Genomic DNA, 13,330 nt, shown 5'->3' on the forward strand with positions numbered 1-13,330 from the left:
TAGATATTTTTTAGCTTCATCATAAACTATGGTGTAGGCTTCAAAACAATGTTGCTTTTCTGCGGTTATATTTAACTGTCCTGTTCAAAAGAATACATTTCCACATGGATACATTTATTTTATACTGTACACATTTATGGCCACTGACAATGCCGTATTAATAACAGAATCAAAGGATGAGTCTCGAGGTCATACTGGACCATTTTTAAGAAAAACTGATCATAAGTGTATTGGCTAAAATGCTCAAAATGTAGGAGCTCATCTTGTTTTTAAAAAATAGCTATCTAATTTTGCAATAAAACAACATGAAATGCAAAGTTTCTTATTTCTAAATTTTTTTGTCCACAACAAATGTAACTGGCAAACGAATCAGGTTTTTGTTACACTAACTGCTTTCTGTCCAGAAATTCCTGGAGATCGAGTGGTTATATTTCATGTTTTATGAGACGACTGTCTTTTGTCATGTTTATTATTTTGTAGTCTGTGTGGGAGACGGGTTAGAGGCGTCAGTTGATGAGCAGCTCTTTGCGAGAACAGCAGAACGCAAATATTTCAGTGTGTCAGACAGAGTTGTGTATGCACTGTGCAGGACTCATCGCACAGTTAAAGGAAAGGATGAATAAACAGGAATTGCATCAGCCTGACTGGCTCCAGCTGCTACTTTAGATCAGCTGTGACACAGTCATGCATGTTATCTGGCTCTGCTGAGATATGTTGGTGGCCAGAAGAAAAACTAAACATTCCAGTCCAACATTTTCCACTTTTCTTTTGTTTGTTTCCTTCAGCAGTCGAGGACACGTCCAGTAATGGCATGTCTGGTGATAGCTCAGGGTTTGAGGATGTGGCAGCCTTCCCCCCTCCTCCCCCACCGACTGAAATCAGCCTCCTGGAGCTGCCACCCAAGATGCCGCCTCAGCCTGGTGCTTTTCTGGTCAAGGAGCTTGAGATCTGGCCCGGCGTGTCGTCTCTGCCTCCAGTGCAGATGGGCTCAGAGGTGGATAATAAGGGGAAAGGGTCTATGCAGAATGGCCAAGCCCAAATTCCTCCATCACCACCAAGCCTGCCTAAAGCAACCTCACCACCACCTCCGCCCCCACCTCCACCTCTACCACAGTCTGAGCCTGCGACAGATGTCCCAGCCCTAAGTCCAGCCCAGGTGGCACCAGACTCCCCTCAATCCCCAGGCAAGCTGTCTCCATCCCCTGGGAAGGACGGTCCCCCGCTGCCTACCAAGCCGAAACCAAAGCTGTGAGTACCTGCCGTGTCCCCGTGTGTCTGCGCCCAGGGGGCAGGCCAGTCACCAGGGAGGGCCTGTGGGAGGGAGACAGACTGGGAGGCCTGTCTGTGGTCTGGTGGAAATGATAGTGTCTCAGCTTTGTGAAAGGGTTAACAGGGATATCCCAAGCCTTTTTAGAACAAAAGCATTCCCTCTGCCTTTATGTTGGTGTCACTGTGGCATCGTGTTAGCCGGGGCGAGCCCGCTCGCTGCTCTCCGTCTGCGGCTGTAAACAGATCTGTGTGGCTTTTGCTGGATGGCTCCCATTGTGTCTGTCTGACCTCGGACCGCATGCCCAGCCCGGGACAGAGCCATTGTGTTTATTTCCTGAGCACCTTTCTGTGAGCTCTATAGGGATCAGGTAGGATGTCACTGTTATTAGAGGAGAATTGAGTGGCTTTATTTTCAGTGGTCCTGTGTTTTGATTCTGATTCTGCTGTGGGCAAGCTTCTTGTGCATGGATTTTTATCTCACTTGCACATGCATTTCTTTTTCATTAAAGTTTTTTTTTTGCCTTTATTAGAATAAAATACCAAAGACATGAAATAAGGAGAGAGAAACAGAGAAGCAATGAAAGGTCCATGTCCTGACTTGAACCAGGGAGGTTGCTATGACATGATTGGCATCGTTATCCCCAACTGTAGTCTACCAGGATGTCTAAATGATGCACTTCCGATGATAAATGACAGCAGACCACATACAAAAAATTAGAGCGTATTCCTCCATTCTATAGGTCGATTTTTAGATATTTGTTTTCTTCCCTTCGTTTAGCTTTGTAAACATGTTGGTCTGTCCGTTAGTTGTTTATTCGGTCGGTTCATCACTTAGGCCTGAAAATTTTTTAAAAACTTCATCCAATTTTGTAAAGACATTTGTTATTCCCAGAGAATGGATCTCACTGACTTGTTGATCCTCTGACTTTTCCTCAAAAACTAATAATAGTAATATCTGAAAAAGTATTTGATGCATTGCCATGGAGGTCGCTACAGCTATTTATGTTCTCTCCAGGATGAAGTGTTAAAACTACAGTGATCCTCTGACTTTTTCTCTAATGTAAATTGCACATCATATTTTCAGTTATTCAGTGAAATAGCTCCAAATCTACAAATCATATTGGCAACAAACTTTAAACAAATACTACACACCCCAAACAACCATTTCTATATCAAATACTCACCCAGTGTTACATTGAATTTGTGAGGAAGATGTGTTTTTCTTGCATGCCTCACTTACTGTGCTTTATACATACCAGCAAAACTAATGACATTCCCATCAGCCTTACTAATTACCGAATAACAACAACTTGCTAAACTAAAACGGTAAACATTATACCTGCTAAACATCACGTGCTAGCTTTGCTGAGGTTAGCATTCAGCTTGAAGAATCACTGTGTGTATGACTCACGGCTTTCATTTTTATTTTTTACTCTCAATATTCACTTAAGTGGTTTTTGGTAGATGTTTCTAATAAAACTGTCACAGTGTTGAACAATGCAAGCAGCATATTTTATCCAAAGCAGACGGTTAAAAGTGTCTCTGTAGGTTATGACAGGCTACATTTAGTCCAGAGTTTGGTTACAGCGTATAAAAGCTTGGCTCTTGCATTGCACAGTCTATTTCCACTGCATGTGAACTGGACTTTCTGCTGATGGATGCTAGAGTTTTGCACATCTGTTGACATAAAAGTTGTGACTTGTTAAATTCTGTGCTTCCAGAGCTGAGAATATAGAGGAGGAGACAGAAAATTACAGGTAAATATTTGGCTGTGAGGGTGATGCTCTGGATGTGATTTGAGTGGCGCCACATGTAGCCTCATTAATCAAGCTATCAAACACAGACACAAATTATGTTAAGGATTCATGTAAACTGCTTTACATTATTACACTGTGGAGCGATAAATGTGAGGCAGCAGTTGGACCAGAACTCAGTGGAATCGGCTCATATTGTGAATTAATTATGCATGCTTGTTGGTGCAGAATTTGCAATTTTGTAAATGTTACACAAGGCAAGTGAGATTAATATACCAATTTTTGATGAATCTGTTATCTTTTGTAGCGTGCAAGAACAAATTACTGATCTTAGGGGAAATGAGAAAGATGGAAAACAAACTTCTATCTCTAGATCAGACTTCAGTGCACAATGAATGAGGCAGTAAAGCTGTTTCTCTCAGTTTATCTTCAATAACAACATGAATACACTGCTAAAAACAATCAGCTCCCAACTGTGCAGCAATTAGAAAGCATACGCCACCCCTCTCCTGCCCTCTCCCCTTTAAATTCTATAATTACACAGTAAAAACAGCAGCACTGCCATAAACCAAAGGTCACATTTATGCCAGACTCTTTCCTCAGGTAGCGTGTGGGAGCAGAGACTGACCACTCTCAACCTAAAACCCCCGATTTTATCAGCGAGTTCATCATATCCTGTTTGTCGTGTGGCACATCCCCTGCAGACTGATAAATCGTTTCTTCTCTGCGAGCCACATGCTGCTATGAAACATCAACAGCAAAGCCTGCAGCTTTTGAAATGCTCCTAGTTTGTTACTTTAACTGCTTTTTTTAAAAACATTTTATGGGAGTCCTTTTTAATAAGCGCCACTAATAAAGCATGTAGTTAAGATGCTATAAACTCAATAGACGGAGTGGAAACTATGTTGTGTATTTTTAGCAAAAGGCAATATCGTGAATTAGCTTTAACTGTTTTAGTGCATTTACATAAAGACAGTGGGGATCAGTATGAATGGAATTTTACTATCTGCAGTTCACCTAAGGCAATGGTGTCTAGACTTTAATACTTACTAGTTTCCTGGATTTTTGTACATATAAGCTTTTACTCCCAAGTAAATGTTACTCATATGTGGATATCCCCAAAAATGATTCTCGGTTATTATTATTTATAAAGGGGCAGCTGCATAATAACATAACAATGTTAACACAGGTGTTTGTAGCTTTTGGAAAGTTGTGTACATGTTCACAAATCTAGAATAAATCGCTCTAAATCATAGGAATAACACACTGGAAGCCTGCGTAAGGGATGATTTTTGCTTCAATAACAGAGCTGATGAGATGGAGGAAGTCGTTGTGTGACTTGGCAGGCAGGAGGGACTGCATAAGACCTGAGCTGTGAAAACAGGCCTGCTGTTTTTTCTGTGCTTAAGGAAGAGAGTGCAGAGCCGGTGGGCATTTGGGTTTGATGCCCGGCGTTGATGTCAGAGGTCAGGATAAGAATCAAAGGAAATTCTCATGGGTGAGGCTCAGATTGGCCATTTGGATCTGAACTAGCCCTCAGGTTTTCAGAGAAAGCAGAGTTTTCCTACATGGAAGAGAATAGATAGATTGAAAATTGGCAGCATAATCTCGTTGTAGCTTCCTGTTGAACTGTTAAGTAATTCTACATATAGAAAGAAACAATATTTGGTTACTTACTACGGTTGTAAAATTGATGGATATGTTATTATCAGAGCACAATAAGATGGATAAGATTAACAGGTGGCACCATGTACAGCCTGTGTTTTTATTGCCCTCTCATAAACTGCTCCAAGGATTGAGCATACAAAGCACATATATTTTACTCAAATTAACTATTTCTTCAAGCAGATTTATTATGCTTGGCAACTAAAAGTTATCTTGGGAATGAAGCCTACTTGATTTTATGAGCCGGTTACTGGAAGATAAACTGGGCTTCCTGCAAATAGGTCTAAATGAGGGGTGTCAAACATACGGAGCATGGGCCAGTATCGGTCCGCCAAATGGTCCAAACCTTTGGTTGGATGACTCTGCACGCCTAATATTGCTGCACTAGTGAAGGCTTAAGGCCAGAATGTTACAGGAAGTAGGGTACTCATATTTGAACTTGCTCCTGAAACCTGGCACCTTTTAAGGGCCAATTCAAAGTTTCTATTTCCGTGTGTAAGTGAGGGTCTGCTTTGGTCCACGTGACGTAAATGTCATCGTCCACCTATGTCTGCGAGGGTCTACAGACATCCGCATGCAGCCCATTTTGGGGGCCATACTTTAATCATCTGACATCCACAGACAGCTATAAACGGGGGCAGAGAGGTACCGCTGGTATGAGATGAAAGTGAGGAAAAAGAAGGTGCTGGGTCTAAAGTCCAGCCCATTCTCCTTCCAAAGTTGTCAAATGCAACCACTTTTGGTGTAAGATCTCAACGCCAAAAACCACCTTTCGCTGTATGATACGCCCCTGGACGGGGTTAACTGATAACTCGGCCCCTTCGTGGTGTTATTATTTGCAGTCGGATGGCACTTGAGAATGAGGCTAAATGGAACCTGCAGTGTCCACATGACCATCAGCAGGACCAGCGTCAGGTTAAAACGCTGCAAGTATCAACATAATATAAGAAGCCCGAGGGCGCCTATAGGGGAGGCAGGAGGACCAGTGGATGCGACTTACAAACCCTGGACTTTCATGCGGGAGTCTGGTGTTTGCTTCCTGTCTGAATGTGATGTTTTTTTCTACACCTTACTACGCCTCTTTCCCCTAATCCTAACAATAGTGACGGACGTGGGTGGATGACGACATTTATTGTCACACAGACCAAAGCAGGCCCTCACTCACATATGGATGCAGAAACTACAAATCGGCCCTTAAGAGATGCCAGGTTTTAGGAGTAAAGTAAACAGGGGTCATATTTCAAGATCTTGATCATTATGCAAAACATTGTCTAACAGCAGCTTCAGTACAACATAATCTGTAAGGCCTCCATCTTAAAACAAACTGGTGCAAACCTATTGCTAAGGCACTACCAAAACTTTTGATTTGTTAATGGTTTGTAAGACAGGAGATGACAGAGTCTGCTTTCTCTTTAGTTTGGTTAAACTAGCATTAGTATACAGGCTGTTGCTGAACGTTGTGGAAGTTGTACTCTTTTTCATAAGACATCTCAGGCTGTAAATGAATGAATATTTTGCAGGATGTACTTGCATTTCTTTTCACTGGAAAAAGGGAAAGTTTCAGTGTTGTTATTTATAGGTTAATATGCCATGGTTTAACTGGACAGCATGTGGCCTATGAACTAAAATGAGTATGACATCCCTGGTCTAAATAAAGATCTATTAAGATTTATGACTACTGTACTGTACAGCTTTGCAACGCACTATTAGAGGATACGAGACAAGCCATAATTCAGCCGGTTGAGTCTTTGCATCTCAAAGTAAGGTCACTGCCATGTTGGACAGAGTTATGGTCTCTCCTGATTCAACAACACAACTCCCCTCTGTTCAGGGCTCTCCAGGGTTCAACTGTACACACGTGACCATCTGTAAAGCCCCATCGTGATAGACTGATAACACCTGGAGCTTGTAAATTTGCGTGTGTGCGCCCATGCACATGCATGAGTGTGTGTTGATGGATGAGGTGTCAGTGATGCTGGTGTCCAGAGTCTGCTGTATTGATAAAGGTACATGTTTGCCCAGTGAGACATTTCACAAGGACGTTTAAAACTTTCATTTTTATGTAATGACATATCCTTGCTAGTACAAGAGGTGCACGTGGCTGTGTGTTTTCACATTTCTTACATCCAGATTTTTGTATGTTAGCTTTGCTGTTGAGATAATGCTTTAATTGTGTTGCTAAGTCACTTATATACCTCCAGATTGTAATGAAAAGTCTACAAAAGATGAAACAATAGTAGGGAGCAGCCGTTTCAAGAAACCAGACACTGAAAAACCCCAAGACAAAAGAGGAGACAGTCAAAAGTGTCACGCCAGAACAACACATCGAAGGTGTGACCACAGTGATATTGACCGTGATAATAGGGGCAAAGCATTATATTATAGGGTGGGATAATGTCTGGGTGGGCGTCGCACACCGAGCACAAGTAGCAGAGGCAACAATTATCCCCGAACCATTCCACAGCTTAATCTCTCTTTCATAAGACCAGGAATCAACTTTGACAGCCAAAATTGTTCTCTTGCACGTATTTCAATCCACAGAGAGCTTTTTATGTGTCAGTTGAACTCTCACTCGCGACAGTATGTTCATTTTTGCTCAGTATGCTAAGCTTACCGATGATGAAAAACAGGCGTGTCGACACTCAACAGGGCCTCAATTTAGCTTTTTCTCACTACACTTAAGGTCTGTAATGATTCAAGTTCTTGCTGTTCATTTGTTAAAGATGTAGTAATTATTGATTGACGGGGTAATCTATGTAGCATAAAGCCAGACAGTGGAAAAAGAGAGAAATTAAGTTGTGCGTATGAATTTATACACACCAAAGACCTGCTCTGCATACACAAAGCCGAGCCTGCACTTAATTATAAAGATTTTTGAATTTATATTTTAAGTGCAGCTGAAGCAAAAGAAGCATGTACAAGGAAAACTGAGGTCTATTTAAAGATCTATTCCCACTGGATAAAACGCCCACTAACATCTGACTTTTGTCTTTAATGGGAAAAGTTACAATCAGCATTCATTCATGGGCCAAATGACTGCAGCAGTCACGGGTATTTATCTGCTCCAGCTCAGATCGGCAGTAATGGAAACACGATACCTGAGTATCTAACCTGGACATGCTAAATTTTGCCTCTTTTGTGGCATACTACAATGACGTCCCACCACAAATTCCATCTGTCTCTGTCCAAGCAGTGCTCAGACATTATTCCAAATTAGTCTTTGTCCATGTTAGAAAAAGAGACTTAATAAGTATATGACATTAGCATTTTCACTGGCCTCTGCGCTGCTTTCTACTGTTTACTAATCCCATTGTGTGGCGCGACAGTGACGTAGAACGTAACGCACCACAGAACAAAATCATGTCCACAGCTTCAGACTAATGGCGCCTATTTGTTGCAGGTTTTCCTGCGTTTAAAAAACACTACGCTATACGCTACTTTTGGTTGAAAAAGGGAATTTTAGACTGTGAAGGATTTACATTACAAAAGTTACCAACAAAAAAGGAATTATAGTTACATTTTAAAATGCAGTTTCCTATTAATCCTCTCTCTTTTTAGATTTTATTTCATTTATTTTACTTTTTCAAGGTCTAGTGTTTAGAGTTTAGGGATATCTATTGACAGATTTGGTATATGATTTTCATAACAATGTTTTTGTTCATTTATAATTACCCCAAAATAAGAAGTACTCTGTTTTCATTACATTAGAAGGACTTTTTTGATATCTACATACAGAGATGGTCCTTCTCCACAGAGTCCACCATGTAGTTTCTACAGTAGCCCAGAGTGGACAAACCAAACACTGTCTCTAGATAGGGCCATTCTGTTTTTTGCATTAGCCAGTGTCGTTCTCCTTCATGCTTGGCTTCAGTTCAGCAATCTCACTGCTAGATACAACTAAATCTACACGCACAGAACAAATATTTGTACATACATTGTACCAAATACAGCTAACTCAAAATAACCCTGAGAACAATATCGCAGCCTTTCGTGATGTGTTTACCAAACAAGTTGACATAAATTGTTCTCAAAAACAATTTATTGTGCGGCCCTAAGTCTCAAAGGCACAGGAGCTTAGAACAACAGCGTGCAAATGACGCCATGTGTGTCACTTACCAACTCTAATGTTTCCTGGCTTTGCATACTCACACAGTGCAGTGATAAATATGAACAATGCTCTAATCCACTTTAATGTGGCATGTATTGCATGCAGCTTGACTTTATACCATTCAATCCCTGTCCGCTGACATAATTGCCATACCACTGAGATTAAATGATTTCTGCAGTAGCTCCAAACTTCTTTAACCCCAGTGAGGCTGTTGCCAGGGGAACAGCATACAAACCAAAAGCAACAAACAACTCTTTGCCAACAGCCTTCATCAGTCTCCCACTGTCACACACACACAGGATGTCTACTTGTGTTTACAGTGTCAACACGCAGCAGGTGATTGGTTGTTTCCGTGCATCCCTGTTTTTTTGTTGTATTTTTTTAAACTTCAGACTACTTGTAGGCTTTTTTGTGCAAGTTGTATGAATTCAAATTCAGTTTTTCTATGTCCTGTCTGTGCTGCATTGTTGAGCAAGGAGCTCTGGCTGCCAGGATTTGTCGCATATCTGCGCTGTGACTCAGAGCTTCCTCTCAGCAGTGTGTTTGTGTTTACGAGGTGCAAGTCATGAACTCTCTAATGAAGTATTAACAATCACTTTCTTGTCGAGGTGTTGCTTGCGGTTTTATGGAAAGCGGGAAACATGCATGTTAAAGAACCACATATGGCACTGGATACACACTGAGAACTTTGCTTGTGGGTTTATCATCATCAAACGTCTAATTAAAAATGGGAGTAACACTCTGACTGTGGATCAGTTCCCTAACAGACACCTTCGCTTCAGCGAAAGCAGGCCAGAGAGGTTTTTGATTACAAGCAAGTGGAGGGAAAAAAAGGCAGAAACAGAAAGTTAGTTGTCATTTGGGAGAAAAAGAGAACAGAATAAAAGGCTGAAAGAAGTCTCAAGGGAGCAGGAAAAGCAGATAATTTCACATCAAACCTCCAGAGTGAGAGATGGGCAGTCCTTAAAAGGACATGGGAGAAACTGGATTGGCTGAGACGCCAGACCAACTAACCACCGGATTGGCCCGTCGGGCTAGAATGACCCGCGTGGAATGGAGAAACTTCCCAAATAAGGAAGAGAGTTGTCGGAGTTGACCTTCACAACACAGAGAGGGGGCTGGGAGACAGAGGGGTGAGCAGAGGGGAAAGGGAGCGATGAAAAGACGCACAGAGAGATGAGGCGAGCGGGAGACCAGGGTGTATGCTTGGGAGTTGACAGCATGGAAACTAACAGGCCTCAATGATCCCCCTCATAGAAAGCAGACTGTGTTTCCCGGGAAAGAACACCGTGGTATGTTAAACACCAAGAAACACACAGATAAATACACATTACACACACTCACTCTGTGGATCACATTGTTTCCGGATGAGGTCAATCAACCTCTGATTAAATCCTGACCCTGGCTGCTGGTGCGAGCGTTTGGCTGAACGTGTGGTATAGACTTAGACACACTCTCAGTGAAGCCAATGCACCACTTACACTTGTTAATTAAAGAGTGTAATAATGTATACACACTCTAATCTCATGACACTGCTGTCACCAAGAGCGCAGAGGAGATTCACTGTGACTCGCCTCTTAGCGTCACTGAGTCAACACCAAGAATGACTCGCATCCCACGAGAGAGGACGACCCTCTCCTAATGGCTCTCTGACCTTTTCCCAACATGCAGACACACTTACAGCCACACACCGGACCAGATCCCTGGACTCCCACCTCCCATCAACACGCTGTGATTCATCAGCAGGCTGGAAAACACACGGCGACTCTAAAAATAGAGGCATTACACACAGAAATAGAAATGATAAGTTTCCAAATAGGTTTTGTTTCATGCCACAAAAATGAAGGAGAAAACTCTTGATTGAGAAACTGAATATTTGTGAACATATTTCAGTGAATGAAACCAGATCTGTGTGGTTGTAATGGGAGTGTTTGCGCACAGACTTTGTCTCTGTTGCACATATTGTTCCTAAAAGTCCAAAGTTACATAAAATGATAAAGTTCCATATGTTTGGCTTTGTTTTCTGTGCAACAGTTAAAGGTAGATAGTGTTTCTGTGTGGCTGCAAAGAACACAGAGAATGTAGATTTTATTCCCAGAAAGGGTGTTGTTTCACTTGTTACCTTACAATGGAGAAATCTTACTCGTGTCATACATTGTTCAGGTGATTAATTTTTCAAATCTATCTTCCATTCTCTCTTCTTAATCATCCTGTCTCTGGCCTTTTGTCACTCGGGAAACATTGTAAATATGGACACAAAAGGACGAGTAAAAGCAACCGGATACGGGTGTCTCTCTCGTTCTGCTTTTCTTACAACTCAAAATAAGGACTCTTCTTTAGGCAGGTTTTGAAAAAACTGCCATTTATCGCAAAAAAGTTTTTACACTCGCATGAGGTGGTATGTCAGGCGGTTCGAAAAAGCCATATTTTGCAAAACTGCAATTTAAACACTAAAGTTTGCTTTTATAGGTCACATGATATACAACAAACAGTTGCTACAAAAGGTGTTGTTGCATCCCATAACTCTTCAAAAACTGAGTGGATAATCTGGACGTTTTTAATCCACAATTCCTCTGTGAAATCCTGGACTATCACCTCCCAGAAATCCCTCACACATAAGGGACTTGCCATTTCATTATTGCTCACATAACACGCCTACGTCGCCCTCAGTTGGAAATAGTGACGGCTAATGCGGCGGCTGCAATAGAAATAAACCTGCAAATGTTTTGAACATCCATCGCCATGCTTCTTGGAATGTTATAATGAGAGGAGAAGTCGCATAACATCGCTCAATGCAAACGCAGTCATCTCCAGGAAATAATTTGGGTTAATTTTGTGTGAAGTTGCTCATTGTCTGCCCATGTTTTCAGATGAGATTAAGCCATTTTGCTCAAGTTTCAAGGGATTAAATTTAGCTCATGAGAAATAGTCCTCTTGTCTCAGACCAATCCTCATTCAAGATCTTAAAATGCTCTTTTTTGCCTCTCGCTGCACTCATCTTTATTTGTCTGGAATAATCCACCATTAAAATAACTGTAAGATCCAAAAGAAAACTTGTTTGGTTTATACATCAGACAGGACAATTTCTGAATTTTGTCTCAGTGATCAAACTTAATTCTCTAAATAATCTTGAAATAGGCGCCCACAGACTTCTTTGTAGATATGATGACCTTTCTGTAGGCCTGTTTGGTTGTACTCACTGTTTTTGTTTGGTGATCCAGGGCGCTTCCGGTGTCGACTGTTTTGCAGGATGTTTGGAGAGTTGCTGTGACGCTAAACTGATTTGTCGGACTGTAGCGTTCAAACGCAATTAAAAACAAACAAACAAGCAAATATTCCTCCAAAATAAAACAGGCCTTTCCGAAAACTAACGTTAAAATCAGGGTGGCGATAGAAAAATTTACACACTGCATCCTCTATGGCGTTTTTCTTGTTTGACATTTCGCACACCTGCCGAGGAGCTCCTGAGACGCCAGGCCAGATGATGCATTCAAGTGACCCCTCCAAAAATAGGAAATTATAAAGACTTGCTAGAAATGGCTCTAACTGGGGGTTTAACTCTTGTGTTGTCATAACTTTCTGTATCCACCACTTTCCCCATGGGTCAAAAATGACCCGTCTTCACTAAAATAAAGCAGCTTGATTGGATTTTAAACCCAAAATCTATTTCGCATGAAGAAGCAACCCATCATTCATCACAAACTTTGTGAATATCTAGTTTTCCCTCTTCACAGTCCAAAAGGACTGCATATAATCACTGGAATCCACTTTTTTTTGTTTTTACTAAAGTAGAGGTTTATTATATTATTATTCTTATTGTTCCTAAAGGTACTGCATATTTGTTAATTTTTTTTAGCAAGATATATCCCTTGTGTAGCCTAAGAAAGTACAGAAAATGTGCAAAAAGTAGTTCTGAATGTATTTTATTATAGGGGAACAATAACAGTGTTTAGCAACAGAGTTTATTATACTGTACAATGAGGACAGTATGCAAGTTTGTCCATTGACTTTGCAGATGTATTTCTCTCTCTCTCTCTCTCTCTCTCTCTCTCTCTCTCTGTGTGTGTGTGTGTGTGTGTGTGTGTGTGTGTGTGTGTGTGTGTGTGTACAGTCTTCATGGAAATATGAACAAAGGCAATTTCAAGTTGAAAAAAGATCATTTAGAGGGGTTTCTATGCTGTTAAACATAGCGCTGGTCATTTTTAACCCTTAAGACAATGTAAGGGTTAAGAGAAATAGATCATCAGAATGTAGTAATCTCCAAATAAGAAGCTATAATGAGCAGCAAAATTTTCCTCTTGGTAATTTAACTGTGACTCTGAAAGCTGTTATTTTTGGTTCGTGACTCCCACAGGGAAGTTCCTCGGTTAGCTAAGTGTAAAGCCGAACTTTTATTCTGAAAGGGCTCGGTCTCAGGCAGGCTGGGAGCTTTTATTGTGAAGGGGAGGAGCTCGCAGACAGACTGACTCATGCAGAGAGAGAGAGCGCGAGCGACTGCGTCTGTCACTGTCTGGCTGCTCAGGGCTCTATATAT

General features: G+C 41.3%; 1 protein-coding gene across 4 annotated transcripts in view; it reads left to right on the top strand.

Annotated features, from left to right (window-relative positions):
* palld (palladin, cytoskeletal associated protein) overlaps positions 1 to 13,330 on the top strand; it is a 74,015-nt gene that overhangs the window by 36,905 nt on the left and 23,780 nt on the right. For 3 of the 4 annotated variants that reach the window (XM_042483446.1, XM_042483458.1, XM_042483464.1), the window contains exon 10: positions 786 to 1,248. In XM_042483446.1, the coding sequence (XP_042339380.1) occupies positions 786 to 1,248 (463 nt within the window). The remainder of the gene's footprint in view (positions 1 to 785; positions 1,249 to 13,330) is intronic. The other variant, XM_042483452.1, reaches the window with a different exon arrangement.

The sequence above is a fragment of the Plectropomus leopardus genome, chromosome 3 (assembly GCF_008729295.1).
Source record: "Plectropomus leopardus isolate mb chromosome 3, YSFRI_Pleo_2.0, whole genome shotgun sequence".
NCBI lineage: Eukaryota > Metazoa > Chordata > Actinopteri > Perciformes > Serranidae > Plectropomus > Plectropomus leopardus.